This window comes from Calidris pugnax, unplaced genomic scaffold (assembly GCF_001431845.1).
Source record: "Calidris pugnax isolate Ruff unplaced genomic scaffold, ASM143184v1 scaffold273, whole genome shotgun sequence".
In the NCBI taxonomy this organism is placed as follows: Eukaryota; Metazoa; Chordata; class Aves; order Charadriiformes; family Scolopacidae; genus Calidris; species Calidris pugnax.
Window position 1 is genome coordinate 3,253,243 of NW_015094508.1, and position 25,280 is coordinate 3,278,522.

The 25,280-nt window shown below is 37.4% G+C and overlaps 1 protein-coding gene across 1 annotated transcript in view; it reads right to left on the bottom strand.

The window, feature by feature from the left end:
* GLIS3 (GLIS family zinc finger 3) overlaps window positions 1-19,400 on the bottom strand; it is a 124,268-nt gene extending 104,868 nt beyond the window's left edge. Inside the window, exons 1-2 of the mRNA XM_014964819.1 lie at window positions 19,198-19,400; window positions 12,159-13,284 (exon numbers count right to left, since the gene is read on the bottom strand). Of these exons, the coding sequence (XP_014820305.1) occupies window positions 12,159-13,284; window positions 19,198-19,328 (1,257 nt within the window). The 5' untranslated portion in view covers window positions 19,329-19,400. The remainder of the gene's footprint in view (window positions 1-12,158; window positions 13,285-19,197) is intronic.
* Between the last annotated feature and the right edge of the window lie 5,880 nt (window positions 19,401-25,280).

Below are 25,280 nucleotides of genomic sequence, written 5' to 3' on the forward strand. Positions count from 1 at the left end.
TACCATGGCTTTGCAGGTGGCCAGTAACATGCAAAGCTCCGGAAATGATAATTTGAAACTGAGTGCCCATATCCGTAGATTAGCTTGTCTTCTGAAACTACAAAATCTTGTGTATAATTATATGACCAGATGAAGAAAACCACTGTATTTTTTCCTGACTGGAGAAGTTGTTCATCAGCTCCTCATCAAAAACTCAAAGAAGCTTAGATGACCAAACATTGCTACCAACTCTGGTATGACCCAAACCAGAAGACAGAATCTCAGAACAGAGCATTTTATCTTATCCCACAGGCTAATATAGATGAAAATATGAAGAAATAGAAAAAATAGAAAACAGATAGATAGATAAATAAATAAATAAATAAATAAATTAATAAAGTAGATAGCTAGATAGACAAATAAATAAATAAACACAACACATTGAGCCTGCTCCTTACATGGGACAGATGTGTTTCATTTGTTGTTTTAGCTTTCCCAAAATATATCTGTCTTTTCTACATAGGTCAAATACTTCACAACTTCCTGTGTAACTTTTAAGTAACACATTTTAATTATTTTCTTTGTCTGCATTTGATTTTGAAATGATGACTCTTAGGGGGCGAGGGTGTTATGGCAATGATACAACTTTTTATCAGATCATGACCTTGAAAAAATTAAATTACTGCAAATTTATAAAATGGACAATTATTTTTCTGGGACTCAAGTCAAAACATTTGACTTCATAAAGATTTTAATTAACTTAAAAAGAAAAGCTTATCTGTTAATAAATTAGGTCCATGGTTCATTCAGAGAAATTTCATTTTGTCCAAACTTTTAACTTCTGAAAGAAAAACATGCAGTTTTTGGAAAGTCTACTGAGTTTCAAGCAAGCCAAAATACTGAATGAGTTACTGCAAAGAACTCCAAATACCATTAAAAATTGGAAGAGTTCAAGCTATTTAATTTTGCTTACTCTTACCTTATAAATGAATTCTAAAAAGTAGGTTTTTTTAAAAAATAAAAAGCCTTTCAATAAAGATGAAAACTCATGGAATATATATAGCACCACAGACAGAAGATTTCCTGTATCTTTCCCACTGTCACAGAATAACAGAATTTGTGATTTCCTTCAGAGCTTAATAAAGATGACGTTGTCCACTGAGGAAGGCTCTCAGTATCACTAAGATTGCACCTGTAAGGTCTTACAGAGACAGAGCTGACTCTGCCTGAACAAGCTTGCTGAGTACAGGCCAGAATAGAACCAAATACCACATATCCATGATTAGTGTGGTGGACTGCTACCACTGCACAGAATTTCACCAGGACTGTGAAGAGAAATCTTCACATCTAATACAAAATTGACTTAATCCTGTTTATAAAGGTTGAAAATTGGGAAGGGAAAAAAAAAAAAAGCAAGTTGTAGGTATGCATAAAACAAGAATAGCCAAAACTGGTGTATTGTCCTCATCACATATGATGTCAACCCTGCTAGCCTCATTTTATTCTCTGCTTTGTGACAGCATGTCAAAGTCATACTATACCCCCACGTCCTTCCTCCCCATCCTCCCAAAGAACAAGCAGCAGCAGCAAGAAACACCTCACGCAGGCAGCAGGTTATCTGAAAAGACACACCACATCATCTGTGTCCAGTCTCTGCCATCAACATCATCTGTTACAGAAATAAATGTCCATGCACACAGCATATGCTATATCCATACACATGCTCTCTGTATCCACACCTGAGACATGATTCCCCCATTACATCTAGAAGGGAACGTGCAGCTGCCTCACCCTGCTACTACCTTGCCTCGTGTGCTCTGAGCCATGAAAGGCCTCAGGGTTCTCAGTTTTATTACATACTACTGAAGGGAAAAATATTATCTCAAGGTAAGGCTCGAGAGACAGATAACCTACTAGCTTTTCTCATTTTCTGGAAATATAAATAGAGCAAAGCTTTATCTCACTCTCCTTCCTTTACAAAGACTGCATTTTTACTGCAACAACTTCTGATAGTTATTCATCCTTTCCAAAGCAGTTCATTGCCATCTTTTGTTCCTCTTGAAAAACTGCTAATATCTTTAAGTTAAAATTGTATCAGAACTTCACAGTTATGGAAGTCTCCAGAGTTTGGATGAACACAGTCCTCCTTCTTATAAGCAATTAAGAATTCTCCTTATTCAGCTCACTTCAGTCTTCTCTGTCTCCCTCAGGTTCAGAGAGCAGCCAGGTACGTTGTTTCCTTGCTGACCAGATACCATTTTTGCCTGATGGTGACGGAGGGTCTGTCACACCAGCAAAATACAGCATAAACTAGAAGGACACTAATATTTTAGCTTCATCTGCAAAACCCATGGTGATAGATTCAGTGACCCATCTCTTCTTACACAATGGAAAAAAAATAAAGTACCTTGATACCAGTATGACGACAGAAGTATAAGAACTAAAGTTTATGAACAGAACCTGCAATGATACACTGATTTTTCTGTTTTCTAAACCTTGCAAAGACTATCTGCAACATATGACCAATATGCATTTTGCACTGATACACATAAAAGAAATGAAAAAATTAACTCCAAAGCTTTTCACTGTGGTTAGCTAAAAGATAAGGGGAGAGGATAAGTTTCTAAAGAGGCCATCACCATTATTCAAGATGTGTGATGTTTCAGACTCAGTATTCGAGATCAGTGTTGCATTCGGTGGCCATTCAGCAACTCTTGACAACCAGAAGCTGAAGTAGACGACCTCTGCCTTCAGAGGAAATGTCAGCTTTCAGAAATATGCATGACTTTTGAGAACCTTAACACAACTAAAGCAGACCAACAATCTTACAGATGGATTCCTTTAAATTTGGAACCAAACCTTCCACTGATTCACTGAATGTCATGTTCCCAACCCAGACGTTCATTCAGAGATTCATTTAACTGATTTTAACTAGTGATACGTTGTATATTTTCACTCACTCTGCCTGCAGAGCTATCAATTAAAATGATTTCCACAGGATTTGCTCAATCTGTACATCTCTTTCCTTGACAAGTTATGCGATAATGGAACTGCTTCAGTGGTGCAGACATAAAATCCGTGCCACAACTTAGCAGCTTACATTGGTAATTTACACAATGGGTGCAGACCACATTTGTCCAGGCATTAAAAAACCAAGAGTCCTTGTGAGTCAGTCACAGTTTAGCAGCCTTTTATTCTTACAGTGTCTCATTTTTAAAAAAGGACTCTCAGTAATCTCAGCACTCTCAACATAAATATTCCTTAATTCAGTTTATGTATAGCCCACTCCTTTTAACAAACAAAGCAGACCTCACATTCATGCCTTCTACCAACCTCTGTAACAGATTACCATCAAATACCTAAACAAGGTTCAACTAGTGTGTCTGAATCACTTGGAAACTGTAAGATCACAGGACTGAAACTTTGTCATACCAGTTATGTAAAGCCACTGGAAAGAAATCCAGGCATTTTTGCAAGCAGGCAAAGCAGGCTTTTCATGGAACAAAAGAGGCCTTGTCTTTTCCTATTATGTGACGACTCCTAATTAGAATCAATGATTTTTTATTGTCCACCCAGATAAGCTTGTTTGCATAGCTGTGATTTCTTAAAACAGAAATCTGAATGTTACTAGGAAAATACATCCATCAACAGTACAACAGACCTTGAAGAAGAACAGTGGCATTGCTTGATCTTTACATCTGATTAACCTTGGAAGCAATTCTGCTAATGTTAAACAGTAAATAATATAGTAAAGCACCAAACCAATTTCATTTTGTTTGAATGTATTTATAGAAATGTACCAAGAGTACCCATAAAGGCACACTGTCATCTTTTCCTTGAGCTTGTGCCAGTTGATGACAAATAGAAAGCATTCAAAGAGGGGGAAATGAGAGGGAGGGAAATTATTTATAACATCTCTTTGTATCAAGTACACTGCTCCATGGACAGATGAGCAACATTAAATTTCAACATTTCATGCGGAAACAGATCTTAAAAAAGAATTTCTTACCACAGTGACATCTCTCTAAAATGATTCACTTGTGATCTTGAACTTTGTAATGATGTTAATGTGTGTTAATTGTCAAGAACCAAGTACTCATGGAATAAAGTTGCTATATATCCTTAAAAGTAATCGTAAGAAAGTGTCAGACCTAAATCAAACCAGTCTTTAACAGACATGAAAAGCAAGCACTTTGAGTAGATAGAGGTGATATCAGAAAACAATCACCATATGGTTTTCACCAACATTTAGCAAACCCAGATGCATTGAAAAACACAGCTACCTGAGTCCCACAGCAGTTCTAGACAAAACAGTCACAGCATCTTCATTAGTTCCTCTTTACGAATTGCCTTTTCTCAGCTAGTTCTGCACTCTACACAGACACAGACAGTGACTACTAAAAAGACCTCCCTAGAAAGACCTCTCTAATAAGACCTCGCTGTTTCCATGCAGCCTTCTTCAGAAAGGCAGGCTGTATTGGTAATATCCTTGTCCAAGAAGCCTATTTCAACCATTTACAGGGCGAGTCCACTATAATCATGTTCTGAACAGTGCTTAATCCTTATACTGTCCAAGCCCTTTGGAAACCTACCCTGCAAGTATGTATCTGTAGAAGTATATCAGCTTATAGCATCTGCTAAATGCCGCCTCAGCTAATTGTGACTCCAATGGCAGTAAAAGATAATTGCTTCAGGGATCAGAGAGAATGGAGCTGATTCTTGTCTTCCTGGTGTTCGGGCTACTGTGCCTGAGGCTGAGGGGAGACCTTAACTGCTCTCTGCAACTACCTGAAAGGAGGTTGTAGCAAGGCAGGTGTTGGTCTCTTCTCCCAACTAGCAGAGGACAGGACAAGAGGAAATGGCCTCAAGTTGTGCAAGGGGTGGTTTAGATTGGATATCAGGAAAAATGTCTTCAACCATTGGAACAGGCAGCCCTGGGTAGTGGTTGAGTCACCATCCCTGGAGGCATTTAAAAGATGATGTGGTGCTTAGGGACATGGTTTAATGGTATATTGGCAGTGTTAGGTTAATGGTTGGACTGAATGATCTTAAGGGTCTTTTTTAACCTAAACAATTCTATGATTCTAAGTAAATATGTGTATAAACCTGCATTCAAGACATGTTACTGAAATAAATGCAATCACCGAGTTGTGTGTCACTGACTTCAGGATTCTGCCTGGAAAAATCTATCTGGGCAACTTACCCTTTCAAAATTCACAGGACCAGTCCCTTCTCTTGATTCCACTAAACATTAAGTCATTAAAATTATCTTAAACTAAATACATAAAAAAAAGTCAAAGAACATTTTAGCATGTCCAAATGCTTCTGTACATATTTGTATTTGTTTTGCAATGTATTTAACTAGTGCAATCATATGCGCACAAAGAGATATATGGCATTTTTCCATTTCTTAATTGTACAAATGATCCAATGACTGTTCTATGATACTTAATTATCAACATTTATTTTTAAAGCTATGTTCTCAAATAAACCATCAGACTTAGACGTCTGGGAAGTTCTCTACAGAGCACCAGAAGCATTAATTAAACCTCTAATATTCAGGAAATAGTGTCAATTACCTGAATAAAAGCTGGAAGTGTGTTCACCTTTGCTTAAAACTAGATTTCCTTTCTGAAGAAGTAACATTGCAATTAACTAGTTCCCTGTACTTCTCTCTTTCTTTCTTTAAGACAGAATCACATGTTCTGGGAACAGTTGCTGTCTGCTTCTGGTGTGACTGTATCATACCTTGTATTTTCTGATTTTAGAAACTATTAGGCTTTTCCATCAGTAAATGGATAGCTTCATAATTTACTCTGTTCCTGATACAGGTCCAGCCATCAACCAAATAGGGATGCAGAAAATACAAAATTAAAATTTGCAGAAAAGAGCAGAAGTTATCTAGAAAGATTTTACAGCTTGGAGAATAATCCAATTTCCAAATACTTCACACAGATGAACTCCAAACCAACAACTTTAGCACTAGCCCCCCAACTGTGAATTCAATTTGTTTTCTAGTTTAAAACCCTGGTATTCAAAATAACCAAAACCCAACCAACCAACCAACCAAACAAAACCCCAAACAAAACAAAATGCAACCCCCCCCCCCCAACATAAACCCAACCTCTACATTTTCTGCAGTTGAAATTTTGGCAGATACAAAATTTGATTTGGCATTCCACGTTTCAACTAGGTGAAACTTGTAAGGGTGCTTCATTTTTTTAGTTTACCATTTATTTATAGTTTGGTGCACCAATGAAAAAAATCTCAAAAATGTTCCACTCAAATTCTGCTACAGGGAAATAAAAATAAATAAAATATAAACTTTGTGCCTATCCCCAAGCACAAAGAGGTAATAAACACATTCCACACAAACAGAAGTGTTCGTTCAATTAGGAATGTTCAATGTTATTTCTGGATACTTCACAGTCACATTCTGGATTACAGTGAAACTAAAAGATGCCTGTTTGAAAAAGTTGATTAAAAATCTGTTTTAAATTTTTCAAATATCTAAGCCAAAAAGGCAAGAAAAGTTGGTTCAAATACTTAACAGGAAAATCAAATTATTCATTAGAAGAACAAGAATAAAATTAAAGGTTTAATAACTTTATTCTGTAACATAAAATACGGTTTTCTGACTACCATTTTTCACCGTCATTGGTTCTACATCTGCGTGTAGAAAGAAGTTTACTTTGCATTTTTGAATGCATAAAGAGATGCTTTGATATTAAAGGTCAGTACTTTGGATACCATAAGACTTCAATTGCTCACTGAACTGAAGTGGAAGTTGTGCATATTAAGCAGCCACAGGAAGAACATGTATCATTACATTTTGAACCATGGATGCATTAGGTATTTTGTACTAAAAGAATAATATTAAAAGAACATTGGTACCATTGCTGAGAGGTAAGATTTATTAGCTTGGGCTCAATGCCATCTGATGTGATCACATGCATTTGACCTGTTTGTGGAGGCACACCCACAATTCATAATTTGTTTTTCCTTTAAACAGCTAAAACATCATAATCAAAACCAGCAGGTTACTAAGATTACACAAACTTGTGAGTTAAGAAGCTTTATGGCTGCAAATTAAAACTCAGCTTATCTGTGTCTCTACATCAAGATATCGTCTAATTGCTCATACATCTTTGCCTTTTCTAGGGTATTTCTGTTTCAGTTAGTTTACTGAATTAGTGAAAATAACAGGCAACAGGCAAATATGAACATGGAGTTTACTAACTTCAGCAACTTGACTCTACAATTAAATTACTGTTCTTTTTAACATTGTTTAAGGCTAGGTGCACAATTACTATTTTAGCATAGTGAAAAATTTTTCTGCAAGCATGTAAGCAAAAACCAATTCAAAAATGTTTATAGTTTCTATTTTGTCAAGTTCTATAGTTTCAGTGCAATGTAGGATTTGGTATCATCTTTCTTTATGATCAAGAAACAGTGGCATGTGCTGTATGTAAAATACATAGTATATGCCATATATAACACACCATATGAAGACACACTGCTAAAGCCTGAAGATGGAAAAAACATTCCCAATCCTTTTTACAGAATGCATTTCTGGGTTTTAATCAAAATTTCATCTTGATCACCATCTTCCAAGAACATGTTCTTCAAATAGCACATATACTCATCTATCTGAATACTCATGCTCACCCAAAGATGTTCACTTGTGTCTCAAAAAAGCATTATATAAGTGGTTTAAGATTTATGTTCCTTTTTTTTTTTAACCATACTTTCTGTCTTATGTGCTTTGTAGTCTGATGTGTTGTGGGATAATTTCAGATATTTAGCAGATATTAAATGGGTGTTGCTTCAAATCTGACAAGAATACTAGCAATTTTATTAGTTTAAATCACATCAAGCAGTATATGTATTACTATCCCATACTTTAAAATACTAATGGCATTGTGCTGAAGCATAGCTCAGAACTTACAGTAAGCAAAAAGATTTAATTCAGTTTCAAAAGGGGAAGCATTCATAGTGTAGCTGAATGAAACTGCAAAGAGAGAGCCTAAAATTTATCTCTAACAACAATGTTGTTGCTATTTACACCAGAATAAATATATTACGCTTATTGTTTGCACAGCACGACAATAAAGCTGATCAAGTACCTCTTATTGCAGCTGAACTTGTAAAACACCAAAATACGCACTATGCAAGAAGGAACACTAAGCAGAAAACAAGCTCATAGGTACAGCCAAAAAGAGCAAAAGGTCAGCATTTGCCAATTGCTACTGTGCAGTTTCCACAGCTACCAGGAATTCTCTTTTTTTCTAATCCAGAGGAAATCTGAGGGAACCTCAGATACCATTGTGTGGTAACTGCTGGCAAACATTACAGATTTTATCTCAGCCACTGGCATACTAACTGCTTGCATTTCAACACCAATTTTTCATTCAATTTTTTCATCTTTAAGAAGAAGAAAATGCACTTCCTATGAAGTACAAACTAATGCATAGATTAATAAATAAATACAATGTATTTGAACTGCCTTACCTACTTTATAAAATGAAGTTTAGGAATAGACACTAAATATATACTACCATGTCATGAATAATTGGTTTTAGTCTTTAAACCAGGTTACTGAAAAGAAGAATGCACTCCATATGCAGTAAGCTGGAACAGAACCTGAAAAATGTTTTAATGGATAGTAAAGGAGCCCAATAAATTTTAACAGCTATTTAATGAACTCCTATTCCAAACAAGTCAACTTCAGGTGAGGCCTCCTACATGCAGGTACTCTTCAACTTCATAAATTTCCATGTTATAAAGCACGGCCAAGCACAGTCACTTACTTTGGCCTCCCATATAAAATAAAATGCAGGACTTCATGAAATTCAAGCATTTTAAAATTAATATGCATTTTTCTAGAACAAGAACCAATCTTTTAAAAATGGGACACAGAGAAAGCATATTAGATCAAATTGACAACACCTAATCTGAACATGCAGCTTTGGCAGCAAGACTGGGAAATGCTGATTTAAAAAAGAGCCTGAATCACAGAAAAACAACAAAGAAACAAATCTATCAGGACCAGTCTGCATTATTTTCCACTCCACCCTAGTTACCTTTGTACAGAGGGACAAGTATGTTCTCAGTTTTTGACCTTAAGAATGCTTGACTTGAAGTTTGGATCTGATTATCGTGATCGTCACATGTTTTTATGTGCTCCTACCTGATTAATACTCACCCTACAACACTTTAATCTTCCAGAATCAGAGAAGGCTGCTCATCCAGAACGAAAAGGAACCAATGACTACAGTATCACTTGTAGCTACAGTTTATCACATGAAATTTTTGTTACATAGATAAGTGGAAAGTAGTTCAGAAGTGGCAAAACAAATGCTGAGGTCAAAAGAATATCCTACTTGGCTCTAATTTTAACTATAAGCAAATCGAGTACTGCAGTCCTAGCTGTTCTTCAAGTCTCTTCTCAAATACATAATTTCATTATCACAGAGTGATAGCGCAGAAGACCAAAATGATTTTATGAAGTTCAGCTTATAATTAGCTGTGCATCTGATTCCATATTATCTCCAATGCATTATCAGTTACAATAGTATAACTTAGAAGTAACCCTGACCTTGTATTACTAAAACCTTGCAGAACTTGCTGAAGTATCACGACAATCCTTTGGGATATACAATACAGTATATAACACTTTCAACACTCAGCTGCAGAGAAATAATTGCTGTATGATAAATAAACTAACTAGGGCCCATTGCATTATGTGCTTAATGAGAAGATTGGCTCTTGCAAAAAGTTAGGAACCATCAATACATACAATGCTCGCACAATGACTAGTGTGTGATGTCACTAAGGTTACTAGCGTAACTGGGTACCTTTCATTTTAGGGTGCTTTGATACATTACATTAAGATAGTTCCTCCCAAAGACCTATATTTCTGCTATGGTCTCTGAAGTAAATCTGGTTGGTTCATATAATAGATGTGTATTTGGCATTTTTCCTTCCCTGCTTGGTCTGCTAGACTGCCTCTTATTAGTCTACAAACTGCAGTGGACGTAGACTTGTATGTTATTATGATTTTAGAGAAAGCGGTATCCTACCTGTAGAATCAGAAAATAAATTATAGAAAGGGTCTAGGTGGAAAAATAAAGATTATTAATAGATTCTTTTGATTTATCACTTAGATGCATAAATTCATATAGATTTGGTGAAAAGTTTCAGATTTCTTTTATGTAATTTTTTGTTAACTACAGAAATCATGCCTCATTATCATCTTGCCTAAAGCGTTCTCCCTAGGACCTCACTCGGACCTCGGTTTACAACCTTAAATTACAGTGATATGATTCTAAATCTTACTGCTTGGTGAGAAAGGTATGAAGTCTGGCTGAAGTACAGTTTCCTAAAGATACCGAGAGGTTTCCAGACCATGGCCCTTTGGCATCAGAAAGCCAAATACATTTTTCCAAATTCACACCATCTTTGAAATGGTAAAGGAAGGAAGGAGCAAGTTGTTTCACTCAAATTCTGCGAAAGGATGCCATTTCTGCATGCTTGTCCCAAGAAAGGGGATTTATCCCCACGTTATGAGGGTTATCATGTCACCCTGAATATTTCTACATTTCACTATGCTACTAAACACGAAAGCAAGATAAGCATGTGGCTGCTGCTTCTGATACACAAACTCCTTGACACTACCCAGCAATACTTCCTGAAGTTCAGTAAAATTAATAACCCTTTTAAAATGTTTATGAAAGCAATTGCGCTTTGAGAAGCTAATACAGTCACCTCCCATTTTTTTTGACACAGCATGACTTGGCACATGCTTTAGTTTAGGTTTAGTAATCTCAAAAACATTATCATATGCAGTACTTTATCCACTTTAACATATTTACCATCACTGAATGATAATTCCTTCAAAGCCAAGGACACCTCAAGGAGGCCTCCTAATCATGAGAAGGTAACTGTAAGCCTCCTTTCTGAACAGGCAGGGCAGGGAGTACAGTAGAGAGCTACTAACATGATTTTTTCCCCAGTCTTACTGGATCCCTCATCATAGTTATTCTACTAGAAAGAACCTGGGTACTTGCATTACTCTTTTTTTCAGTGCTTTTTCACCATTCCTGCCCCCTTTCTTCATACTGTTGTCTGTCCTCACTCATCTGCTGATACCTGTCTCTGTCTCTTTTTGTCTTTTTTCCCATTTTCTATTCTCTTGAAAAATTACTTTCTTGACTCATAATAATTCTTTTTCTCCTTCTCTCTTTCCCCACAAAGCTGATACGAAACTCCTGAGGAGGAACTGACATTGATGGTAAATCCTGATCCAATATATCTGGAGAGCAGAAAAGAGAATATTAGGGAATTTAAAAAAAATATTCAGAGAGTTGAGAGCCTGAATTCATGCTAATTGTCATCCAAAATATGGACTATATGTAAGGCCAATCAATAATCTGAATTACGGAGATTACAGATGGTTCACTGGAGACTAAACATAAACTGATTCTAGATTTTACAGGCTAGATCGTTATCCCATGTGATTATACATGCATGAGACTGACTTAAAGTGCCCCTAAGAAAAACCATAAGAAAAACATGACTTTGGGGGTTGAATGCTCACTGCTAGAATCTGTGAACAGAGAAATTTTTATGTGTTTTATTCCTACTGTATTCACTGAAACAGGGCGGTGGGTCTGTTTTTTGTTAGTAATGAAACAAAGAACTGCTTTAAAAAATACCCAGCTCTTCTCAGTTTCTCATGGTAACATTATGCAAGATCCTGAAAATTTCTCAAGTCAAAAAGGAGTAGCATGATGCACAAGTATTTCAGGATAAATTGTGCCATATATTCTACAGCACTTTTCCCACACGCATCATTCATGTAGGGAATTAAGTACTAGTGGAACTTAAGTTTTGGTTTATATATGAAGGTCTACCATGTCACTTTTGCAGTCTACAGTAAAAGTTTATAAATTTAGAAAATAAAATTTTGTCTAACCCTATCTGTCAGTACATATCAAATTAAAGAATACCTTTTCTTTCTGTCAAGACGGAAAGATGGAGCAATAATTCATTAATTCACATAGACTAATTACAAAAGCACACCATTAACTAGAAAAAACAAAGGCAGAACTACAACTTCTCTATATTTCCATAAGTAACAGCCTTTTATTGCTACGAGAGACAGTATTCAGACTTACTGTGCATTTGTTCGGCTTCTCTCCTGAGTGGACTCTCATGTGAATCAGCAGTTTATAACGGGCATTAAATGGCTTGTACCTTCGTGGACACCCTGCCCAGAAGCAAGTGAATTCCTCTCCCTTTCTCTGGTCTATATGGATCTTCTCTATGTGTTGCACAAGTTCCTCTTGCTGGTCATACAGCGCACCGCAGTCAACCCAGTGACAGCCATGCTTGCCGTTTAAATCATCTATCTCACCATCTTCATCAAGCAGGGAGCCTGGGGCAGAAGGCGGTACCTGCAGTGGCTGAATGTGACTCGGGAAGCTGTGTGGATGCCTGTGCTGGTGAGCGTGGTACGGTGGGGGTGGGCCTTGTGGAAGAGGCAGTGGCAACAGGGGTGGAGGAGGCATGTCAACCGTATGGCCTGAGAAGTCATCCAGCCGTTCATTTTTCAGGACAGCCACCACTTGGCTGTCCACGGGCAGCACGCCCTGCTGGATCACCATATTGCTTGTGGCAGCCATCTCCAAGCTGGCTTGCTCCAGCTGTTCCATCTCCTGGTACTCAGCAGCCCCATTCTCGGCATACCCTGGGAAGGTGACGTTGCCATTAGCCATGAGAAGGCCTTTCTGGGCAGTTGGAATAGAGCAATTTGGAGGTATACAGCGTCCTCTCAGTCCCAAAAAATGTCCATAGACCTCAGGCTGTGGGGAGACGCTTGCTGGTGATGTCCTGGAGCTGTTGATGTAGGCCACCAGAGAGGTTGGGGACGTACGGATGATTGTATTGAAGTCAATCCCAATGCCGTCAGACAGCGGAGACAAAGAGAGCGCTCTCTTTTTGGAGCGGGTTGATTGAGACCAGGCTGAGGAACGGTGAGGACTAGAGTAAGGGGAATGCTTATTTTCCATGCCATGTAAGTAGGACGGTAACGAGTTAGAGACGCAGTTGCTGGACACAGATGCTCCAGGCAAAAAATTTAGTAAGTCCCCCAGCTCACTGCTGTTTTGTAAACCTTGGTCAGGAGGAATAGAAGGATGTGTCCTAAATCCATGCAACCACTCTTGCTTTACACTCAAAGTGGACTCACCTTCTGACAAGCTTAACGTTGTAGAGGCCAGAGACTCACATGACAAGAGCGACCTGGAACAAAGGCACAATAAAGTAAGTGGGCAGTTCAGCAGTGGTTCTTCTGTCTTCAGACACACATAAAATTAAAGAAACGCTACATCTGAGGAAAGTTCTTCCCAATCTTAGTTACTCAACTTCAGCTCTCTGAGTTAATGTACCAGCAGGCATACACAGGTAATAAATATGTAAAAAGGTCACTTTGGAAAATAACTTTAAAACCTCAAGATTTTGAAGAAATGTTGCTGTAAAGATTCTCGATACATCACTGTAGAAATCAATGCAAATTTTTTCATCTGCTGTGGTGTAAATAGGTTTGGGCTTCTGAAGACAAAGCATTATGCTTCTGCCTTGTATGAAACTTATATTGATTTGACTATTATTTTTGCTGTCAAAGAACGGGAAGAAAACTGATTAATAAAGAATAAATATTTAACCTGAATGACTTTGCCAATTTTAATGCATACAAATAGTATTATCTACAGAAAGAGCTCAAGTTTATAAATAGAGATAACATCTAGCTTTACAAAACAAACAAAATAAATTAATAATGTAGAAGAACTGGTTGAAGGGGTTTATTTAGTTTTGATTTGATGATGTACCTGCCTCCAAGTCAGCAATCAAAGTTTTTCATGAAAGCATAATCTTGCTGTTATCATTAGTTTTTCACAGAAATACTATGAACCTTGTTCATGCTACAAATGTCCTACAGGTAGCTTAAAAAAAGAACTCATAAGCTCTTAGCAATATTGTTTTCTACAGAAAGGTATTAAAAGGAAATATAAGGACATAAGGGTCCCTGATCCATGGCTGCAAATGCTGGCTAGAGGTCAAGTGGATTTATGTCTTTATGTTTCCAGTTCACATCTTGGCAGTCTTGGATTTTCTGCCAGCCAGTGGTGCTATCAGTATATTATTTCTATTTTTAAGAGGCTCTAACAGTAGGAAGAGCCACGTATGCATCTAGGTAAAACCTGGAGATCTCACAGACACAGAAGTCTCTGCATCTTATGCTTTGGGGGTTAATTCCTGGGTTTATTATTTCCACAATACACTTTTGAAGAAGCACAAATTTCAATTGTGGATCAAGTATGTAGGAAATTTGGTTTCTCTTCTAAATCTAAAATGATTTTTTTAAACGGGTCATGTCCATCACTGCTTCTCAGTTTCTCACATGAAAAATAAGACACACAATCGTTCCTCCTAGCATACAAAGACTTCAGGAGGTCAAATTAATTTTAAAAAAAGACTAATAAGTACCTTAAATACCAGGTGTTGAAAAATACTTCTTAACGCTCTAAGTAAACAATATATGAAATATTTGCATGCACTAATCCAAAGGAACTGTCATGTAGGCAAAGAATAAGGTTTTCTTATTTACAAAGGTATATTCCTGTAGTCAGTTATTTATAATTATTTTACTTCATGGTTTTAAATTGCTACAAACTTCAGATTTCTAAAAGAGAAAGCATGCATCATAAAGAAAATTAACAAAAACAAATCTCATTTCTTCTTGATACAGATACAGTCACAGCAAGCGCCTCTGAGGAGTCACTTCTGTCTATTTTACTTGCTTCTATTTTTTTTAATAGGGAAGCAAGTTTTGAAGTTTACTCAGGGTAAGCAATACCACAATTCCTTCTGAGTTCTGAAAGATTTTCTTGTAGACACTGCTTCATGAAACAAGGATCCACGGGACTGATCTGTGAAGGCTCATAGCTGCATTGTATGTCTGCACACAGCCTTAATGCAGTGACCGCAGCGACTGCGGCTTTGATGGAGATACACAAACCTACTTAATTTAAGAATTGCTGGTAGGCTGAAACTAGGGATCTGAATCCCGTTTAAAAAAACATCAGTCACCGCAGAGCCAAAGCATATCCTAAACTATGGGTCTGGAGACATTCCCAGTGACTATGGCAACATTTACCAAATTTCCATGATTTTTCTTGGTAAATCGACTTTTCCTCTCTAAAGCCTGGGGATTATCTTTCAACTAGATCAGCATGGTTGAAAGAATATATGAAAATACTAGGTAAAGCCATTCAGGCAAGAGAAACGTATATAGGTTTCCACATTCAGTTCCAGCTATGGAGATTAAAGATGAAAAATCACAGTGTCTTTGTTATCTTATTGTGCCCACCACATGAGCATTTAATGAGTGATGGGGTTTTTTTCCTACTATTTAATATTACAGCATTTTCCAGCACTTGAGAGTCAACCAACCTGAAGAAAGAAAAGCTGGTTTGCAGTGACTTTGGTTTAAGGGCTGGATAGTGCTGGAAGAACACAGCCCAGTTGGTGCCAACAGCTGGAGGAGGGGAACTGGTGCTCAGGGCACCGTGGCTGTCCCCTCAGACCCCTTCCGTCTAGAGGGGAAGCTTGGCACAGGCTCTGGGAGAGAGGAAACTGCTTGCAATGGCTATGTCTGTGCACTGAGATGGCTAACGAACAGCTTTAAATATCACCCGCCCTTGCAGTGGTGACCTATGGGATAGATGGGTAAATGCTGCTCGGCTCAAGATACTCACTTTGTAATGGATGGTTGATTTGCTCTATCAGAATAAGAAACATCCTGTTCAGACTGAATGTCAGCATAAGGTACTGTTATGGAGGTTATATTACTCCATCAGGGTTTAAATGGTACTTTCAAAACAGAGTGTTGACAAAAAGCACAATTAACATCCCGACTACAATCTGCATTGAGAGAAATGAGAAAAATGGGATTGCTCTATCAGGTCAATCTCATGTGAGATCTAGATCTAAAGGGAAAATTATTTGTGAAAAAAATGGATTCAGGCTGCTGGGTCTGTTATCAATGGGCTTTGTTAAAGCACATTCATTGTAAAGTAGTTGAATCCTGTTGGTATCCTGTGACGCCAAATACAGATCCACACTCTTCAACATAGCAAGAAAAGTAAGTAAGGTTTGATTTCTCATGCTAGGCTATATATATTTATATCTGGAAAATATAAATAAGGTGGCTTTTTTCTAGTTTCATTACTGAAATTTTTATCTTCTCTTTTATAAGTAGGGGGAAAAAATAATGTATCAATATAAAAAGTTATTCTTGCAATGTCAATAATTTTACTCAGATGCATAGTAGGACCAGTGTCATTCAAAAAGCTACTGATGCCTAACATAAAGCAACATACCCCTCAGTGAAGCTGAAGAAAAACCGCGTTTTAAAAATCTCATAACTAGGCAAAAATAGAAAGTTGGCCCAGAATTTAAAGTACACAATAAGAGCTAGATAATACAAAGAAGTTTGGTTCTCACTTAAGCCACTAAATTCAAAAGTAACAAAGATTCCAGCTTCCAAAACAAAGAAAATTTCTTTTAAACCCAGAACACACTGTGACTAAGTAGTTTTCTAGGGAAAAAAAAATATACCTAATACGAAAATCAAGAGCCAGCTATACCACTGTGCCAGGTTCTCAGATGGTATTAATTGGCACATCTGTGTATTGCAATCTAAACCTGCTTGAGCTTCAACCAGATCTTTTATGAACATTTGCAAGAGATTCTTGCAATTACTTTCTATTATCCCTCTGTGTGCAGAGGCCACAGTGTCAAGTACAACCCAGAATCTTAAACGTGAAGAGAGAAAACTATGTTTTTGCCATCTTTTTGCATGTTCTTCTGTTTTACTAGCCAAGAATCCTTTATGCTTTCCTTTTCTGACTTATGTCACAGTAAATGGCAGTATTATATCTGGTTTCAAGCAGCGTAACTGAACGTTCTGAAAAAGCTTTTGGGAAACTCTTAAAAAAAGATGGGGAAGATTTTATCCCTCACAGTCTATATATCAAAATCTGATGTTACCTGTAGGAAAACTCCAATTTTGCCAACTGTTTTCTTTCTTCCATCAGTAAAAATCATGACAAGTCATTTTGGTTTGGGTCAATTCAGCAAATACTCTGGCCTGGACTGAGTTGATCATGACAGAGCACAGTCATGATGCCTGAGAGACATAATCCAGTGAAGGCACTCAGCCCAAGAAGGATTATGGAGTTAGTTTAGGCAACCAATTTAGGCAACTACATTTTATTGCTTAAGTAATTAAAAAAAAAAAAAAAAAAAAAAAAAAAAAAAAAAAAAAAAAAAAAAAAAAAAAAAAAAAAAAAAAAAAAAAAAAAAAAAAAAGAAGAAGAAATTGTTTCAATAATCTGTAAATGAAAATCTGACTTTAAACTCCTTTTGCCCTATCAAATAGTCAATTGAGTCAATTGCTGAAATGGACATTCCTTGTGTGACAACTGATTCATATTCAACATATTCATTGATAAATCATTAAAAGAGACGCTAGGGACACCAGAGCCTTGACTCTACCAGAGTTTCAACTTCAGTTTGCCCTTAGTAAATGTTTCTTTAAAATAAAACCAAAAATGTATAACTCAGTACTGGCATAGTACACCCAAACACACATTTAGATAGAAATAACAGTGTTTGGAACCATACAGGCATACCTAAAACTTACTAAGTAAGTAATAATTACCTAACGATATTTTCATATCATCAGTTTTGTTCTGTTTCAAAGGCATGTCTCTGGATTTGTCATCATCTTAGCACTGAACAGCTTTCCCTGACACATTTGCACAGGAAGAATAATTAATTTTGCAAATTCTCGGAGGGACTCAGTCTCCACAACTGAAATGACATAAATGTCACAAACTCTCCTATAGTAGAGTAAATCAAGGTTTTCTTCCAGTTAAATAATACCAATTTTATTTATTTCCAGAATGTTCCTTGGCTTGTAATGAAGCAATATAATAAAATGTAAACTGTTTTGAGAATAAAGACTCTTGTGGCCTTTTGTAAATAAGAACAGTTACATTTCAACTCAGTAGGCAACTGTTGCATGAGTCCCACCTACAAAAGTGGGAACATAGCTTCAGAAATAACACACCAGAATGTTTTCTCACTGTATGTTTAACCAATATCCAGGGATGGGCATAATGTATTTCTATGGAGGTTGTCAAATAGCTATTTCACAGAATCACAGCATGGTAGGGATTGGAAGGGACCTTTGGAGACCATCTAGTCCAACCCCCAAGCCAAATCAGGTTCACCTAGAGCAGGCTGGACAGGAACCCATCCAAGAGGGTTTTGAATATCTCCAGAGAAGGAGACTCAACAATCTCTTTAGGAAGTTTGTTCCAGTGCTCTGGCACCCTGTTTTCCTATCATTCATGTTTGTTGACAATGCTAATAGCCACAGTCTCAAAAGTTATTTAAACAACTAGAAAATAATTAATAAATATTTGTCTGTGGTGTAGTGATATAGAAAGGCAACATTTACAGGGAGAGACCACAGTTTTTATTAAACTAGCCATCAAAGCTAGGAAAATGGTCGAGTTTTCAGGGACACAAGTCTAACCGATAAAGTTAACTGCTGGCTCAGTGCAGAGTGGGAACAATTGATGTGATTAACTTAATTATGTAAACAATTAAACAATTTGAAAGCAAAGGTATCTCATGAGGAGAGAGGAACATTAGCAGGACATTAAAGTTTATTTTGTCTGACTTTAGTATTACAGGCACCAACATAACACTCTTAGCACTATGGTAAGTTTAAAACAGGTCACGGTCCCTGTAGGTGTAACGTGGACTATTTGTGATTTCATCCTCCCTAACATTTCCTGTCCTTACTACAAAAATATAGTTAAGTGACTATAAAAAATCTTTATCTAACAAAAAAGTTCTATCAAACATAGACAAAGTGTGGGTAAATTTCACCCATGACTTGAATGATCCAAACAATACGATTATAGTTGATGTGAATTAAATTATGTTGAATTAAATTTACCATGGCATAACAGAGCACCACTTAGGCCATTTTAATGATCAGAAAGGTTGCATTTAAATTACAGGAGAATTAAAATACCTTCTTTCTAAAGTACTGAATATAAAAAAGTAACTCAGGACCTTGTATCTGATGGAGAAGCCCTCAGGCTCGAAGCATCCATAGATCCCTGTACGCTAGGGTTGATCCGGTTGCATGCTGTTGACACCTGGTTAGCAAGAGGTGAAACAGGTCCCAGCTGTTGAACTGTCATGGGACTGCTGGTGACTCTTACATTGTTGCAGCTGCCTTTTCCAATGGACTTGCACTTGGGTCCATAACCAAGACTGCCTGAAAATAAACAAGGCCGGTTAGTATTCATCTCCCATGAACCCATGATGAGGCCACAGAACTCACATCACTTTGCAAAGTAGGAAAAGCGACTAGAACTGGGTATCTTCAGATGAGGATGAAACAGGGGACCAAACTTCTCCAAACACAAAAAGCAATATTCTAAAGGGGAATTCACAATTTTGCACATTTAAAACATGTGCTGAAGTACATAAACTAAAGACCAGGCACCATGGATAAACATCATCAAAAAACACCACTGCAGGAGTCCATACAAAAGACCAGCCCTCCACTGAGGGACAGCCAAGTCGTAAGCACACCCTTCTCTGAAGAAAAAGGGAAGAGAGAATCCAAAGAGTCTGCAGGAACACCACCGGGCCTTGAATCCCACCAAACCCCACCGTTCCAAGCCACTGCGAGCCCTTTCATCATTCCTACTACCACAAGACAACCAAAAAGCAAGGGGACTGCAGGCACACACGCAAATTGCAACACCTGCACGGTCTGGTGTGGCAAAGTGCAGACACAGGCTGCATAGTTTACTTGGCAGGAGAGAGCTACAGCTGGAACCCAGCATTCCTCAAAGGGCTGGAGAGAGGAATTTGAGCTGGATCAAGCAGAGAAGCATTCTGGACTTTCTTTAAAAGGCCACAGTCTGCTCTTTTGCTCACTGCTGCCATGACTCAAAACTGAGACTCAAAAACGAGACGATTCCAGAGGTAGCTGGCAAGTGGGTCATCACTGCAAAATGCTCTGTGTACTTTGTGTTCTGATTTAGGTCACAGATGGTGGTTTACAAGATTCCCTGCATTTAAACATATCAAGATGAAAAGCTTAAAATGTAGGTCATGATATGGAAGTTGTCGGATATCTGGTGAATTCTCATCACAGCTGGAAATTAATAATTGTACTGTTCAAATTTCTAGCTGCTTCCCTGTGTTCAAACTAATCCCCAAAGCAAGACAGCAACATCAGGGCAAATAGTGAAAATTACTTCAATTTAAACCATTTTAAAATTAAATCTACTTTTGACTTGGCTGTATAATTAGTATACTAGTTTTTCTCAAGGATGTTCAAATGGGTTGTGAACTTCACACAGAAGTACATCAAGGCACATATGGCCCTCACAGTCATAGGATGAAAATCCAAATCCTGCAGTCTCCTCCAGATCAAATAGTATTATCTCAAAAATTTGCAATTCACCCTAGAAATTTCAAATTATAGCTTTTTTTTTTTTTTAATAAAGAGAGAAAAAATAGATACACTTCTTCCTGTTTCACTGGTCTCTGCTTTCTTTTCAAATTATTCTTCTTTTCTCTGGCTAATTAGTAATATGTCACATATGTGAGGAGCACATGTATGATTCTCAGTCCACTGGGATGCTAAGTGCTTTGTAAATTCATGTACAGATGCTACAAGTTGATTGCATGATCCACCACCAAAATGTACTCCTTGGGATGAAATGCGGCAGCCTTTTAAGAAAAACAACTTCCCACTGCTACTACTTCGAAATGTAACTGAAGAATATAGATCTGGCTGAAAACTCAAGGGCAAGGAAAGAAGAAAACATTTAATAACCCTCCCTGAAATTTAGCTAAAAGGGCTGGAAATTTCAGAGGACAAACATGTCAGAAGAATTCCTTGTACTGCACTCAACTCCATTGTGGGTACCAGAAAAAAAGCTTTTAAGCTTTGTAGGATTACTGTCTGCTCTCACTGAAGACATCCAATTAAATCAAAAGAATAAGAGAAGGCACTTTATTTTCTTTCCTCCGAAGGAGTTTGTATTTTGAACTCACTACAGCTGAATAAGTTGCTTTTATAATGTTACAGAGTGCTAAAATAGAATCAGCAAGCAAAAATTAAGCAAAAAAAGCATGTTACCCCTGGTATTAATATGAACGCTACTACTCTTATCAAAAGACTGGATGGGGTGAAGTTAAAAACTGACACAACACATTCATATCACATAAAATACATAATACTACATAATATGCCTCTGTGTGTGTGTGTGTATTACGTATGTTCAGTCAGGTATTTTTTTTAAAAGTGTCTTTAGTACATAGAACCCCAAAGGCTTTCTGCACCAAAGAATACACAAGACAGGGAAGTGTGCTATAATAACATGAGAAATCCAACTGATTTTGACACAGTTGAAATGCTTGTAGAGCCTATATATACTGACTACTTAGTAAGATATAAACCTAATATTTAGCATTGAGAAGAGCAGCTTTACCACAAAAATGTACCAAATATATACTCATTCTTCTCTGGATGACACCATAATGCCCTTCACTCATAAGCCACTTTCAACAAATTTCAATGGTAACAATCACATCTATATTATCATATTCAGGAAATCAAGATTTTCATTTAGGGATGGGCCATATGTCACCTAGTCAGTTCAAATAACAATCTGCAACCATACAGTGAAATAGCTATTTATACATGACTAGACCAGAGCTGCTTGGAACTTATATGCCAGAAAATAAATATGCCAAAAGCAGAGCGTGAAACGGGAGTTGTGTCAAACAAGTACTATTAAATATAGAATGTTGCCTCATCAAAAGACTCCGGTTTCCTTTGCAATTATAGGGTCTGCTCTTATTCTCTGTGCGTAAACATTACCTCAGTGATGCCAAGAACAGCTAAGAGAATTTGTTGTATGAGGATGAAGGCCATAGATATTGTGGTCACTGAAAGGAAAAAATAAGAAAAGGAGTGCTTTGCAGAGATTGAATTACTTGGATGACAGACAGAAGTAATGCAAGACTCTGGTCCTGATAAACATTTGCCTGGGAGTTTCTCTGATGCAGAAGTGGAAGGAAAAGGTTTTGTTCTTTTTATCATTGATAGACATTTGCTATTATGGAAAAAGCAATGACAATTCTTCCACTTAAAAGGTATGAAATGAATTCTCAAGAAAGAATCTATCATCAGTTCTCCCTGTTCAAAGAGGCTGCAAAGTAAAAAAGACTACTACTATGAAAGGCTAAGTCACAACATTTTATCCACTGCTTCATACAGGTCCCAATGTGTCAAAAGATCATCATTAATGCCTCATCTGTGCTCTTGCAGGTCACTGAGAAGTATTAATTTGATCTGAATCAGATGGGAGCGTACAATCACATGTCTGTTGAGCTAAGTCAGAGCACAAGATGGGAAGTTTATGCCAACTCTGGGCCAGCTGCAGTACAGACCACATCTGATCTAGCAAAAAGTTAAATGGGTGCAACATGGACATCTGACTGGGCAGGAGCCTGCTGCTAAAAGGCAAGCCATCAGAAAATATGTTTAAAAGCAGTGAATAAATGTGAACTGGCAGAACGACCATGTGCCACAACAGCATTTGGCATCTTATACCTACAGTGCGAGATAAGCCCCCAGTCCAGGTTTGCTGTATCATTGACCCAAAGCCTGAAAATTTTGGGATAGTGAAACCAGGAATTCCTTAATGTCTTGAATCCACATCAGCTGAGATAAATGGGATCCTCTTTGGAGGACATCAGTAGGTTTTGAATGAGACTGTAGATTTCTTTCTACAGTGTAGAACTGTAGAAAAATACGTGGACCTAATATTTTAAATCACCAAGAAAAGCAATTTATTTTCTTACATACTAAGAGAAGAATTTCATCAGGAGAGATGCCTATCAGGAGATAGTACAATAAGGGCAATGATAGTTGAGGAGGTGGCATCAGTCCTGAGATGGTTCACAGGAAGAGCTACAGTTGATTAGCATGTAATTTCTTCCAAATAAACACAGATTAATCAAAACTGCTCTTTCTCAATATCTACCAGTAATAGTTAATAAGTATAAGCAGTAAAAATATTTTATGGAAATATTTTAATGCATTTACTTCCTCATTCGTTAGCTTGCCTATTTTCCCTGTTTATTCTCCATAGTTGGTTAATAGCTAAACTTCACTCAACCTTGACATGCAAAAATATTTCACTGCAATCTGAAGAGCATTCAAAGAATACAGAAAAACACAATTACTTTAATTTAGATGCACTGAATTTCAGATAAGATTCTCTTAATTCAGATCACTCTCATACTTATTGGATGCTGAGTCCAATAGAGTCCATCTAAACACACTTTCTTTTATCAGATATTGATTAAAAACCAACCAATTTATGTGCCTACCTCTCCAAGTCAAGAGTAGCAACTCTTTAAATCTGCCATGTAACTCAGGTTATGAAATGAAATTGCTTCATCAAACCTTTGAAATTGCAAACTATGCTTCCCATTTATAAATGATAATACAACAAAAACATATAACAGCTAAACCAATCTTAATTGTTTGGTGTTCTGAAACACACAACGTACCGAACACATGACACCAGACAAATTCAATAATCTCTTCAATCAAAAAATTTTGCAATAACTGAATTAATCAGCATGACAGAAAGCTATTAAAATTACCGGAAAATCTGTCCTTTAGTTACTGTTCGAATAACAGCTAGAAATAAAAGAACTGCAACAAAAGAGCAAAAGGTAATTTCCCTAGGGGATTTTCTGTCTGTTCACATACCGTAATTAAGAGCTTTGGAAACTGTTGGTTTTAATGTTTCCCTTGTAACTGGCTTCCAGTCTTGTTCATGTGGATTCTGTATTCAGCAAAATGGGGACAAAAGGGTACACCCAAAAAAGTGTCTTGTAAGACAAAATATACTAACGAGGACAGAGTCCAAAGCAATAAGTAAGAATGTCTTGGAGCATTCTTCATGTAGATTAGACATTAGCCACCAAGACCATTTCAAACCAAACTCGATCTTCTCCTGCAACACGATGAACCTTTTGGGTGATGCAGTCCCCAGCTGCCATGTACATCTTTGCTGTGTGTCACTGTGTCTCTGGGGTTGTTGGCACCCTTCACAGGGCTTCGCAGCGGCTACTGACTGAACAAACTCAAAGCTTTACTTGGAAATATTATCCCGGTTCCTCTCACATTGGGGCTGCCATACCTTTCAGGTTTTCTCTCCACCAATTTTAGTCATATTATTAATCGCCACTAGAGAGATAGCACTTATCCCTTTGTCCTTAAACACAATAGCCACTTTTCTATTATTTCTACAACCAGTTAAGAGGCACTATTGCACAGCAACTGCGTACACAGAGACAACAGCCAAAGGGCAGTGAACACCAGACCCCCTGAAGCCCTCTTTAAGGGTGTTAAACTGGAGATTCAAAAGCAGAAAAAAAAAGACTGACTAGGGGGGAGATTGCCATTTGCCTCTACTAGCATAGGATCAGCCAAAATACTTATCTGTTTGGGAATCTGGGCTGGTATCATTCTCTGAGCCCAAGTCTTTTTTGGGAGACCTTGGGGCTTGTAGGTGAACTAAACAAAAATTCATTCAAGATTACATTAGGTATGAGCAATTTTTGTATGGCATGCAATCAGGAATTTTTCAGAGTAAAAAAAAAATTACTAACCTATGTCTCAAAAAGTTGCCAAATTACGATTTTTATTGCAAGTTTTATGAAATAATAGTAGTTTCTCAACTACAGTGCATGACACAGAAATTACATGTAAGTGAAACAGTGATTCTTGACCTTTATTTTCTTAAAAAAGAAAATTTTTTAAAAATCAGGGCTTTGTAGTTAGAGACAAAATTCTGAAATTGAGATCCATGAAGATGATCAGAGGGCTGGAGCACCTCACCTCTGAAGACAGGCTGAGGGAGTAGGTATTAGGAAGAAATTCTGTACCCTGACGGTGGCGACACACTAGAACAGGTTGCCCAGAGAAGCTGTGGCTGCCCCATCTCTGGAAGTGTTCAAGGCCAGGCTGGATGGGGCTTTGAGCAACCTGGTCTAGTGGGAGGTGTCCCTGTCCATGGCAGGGGGGTTGGAACTAGATGCTCTTTATG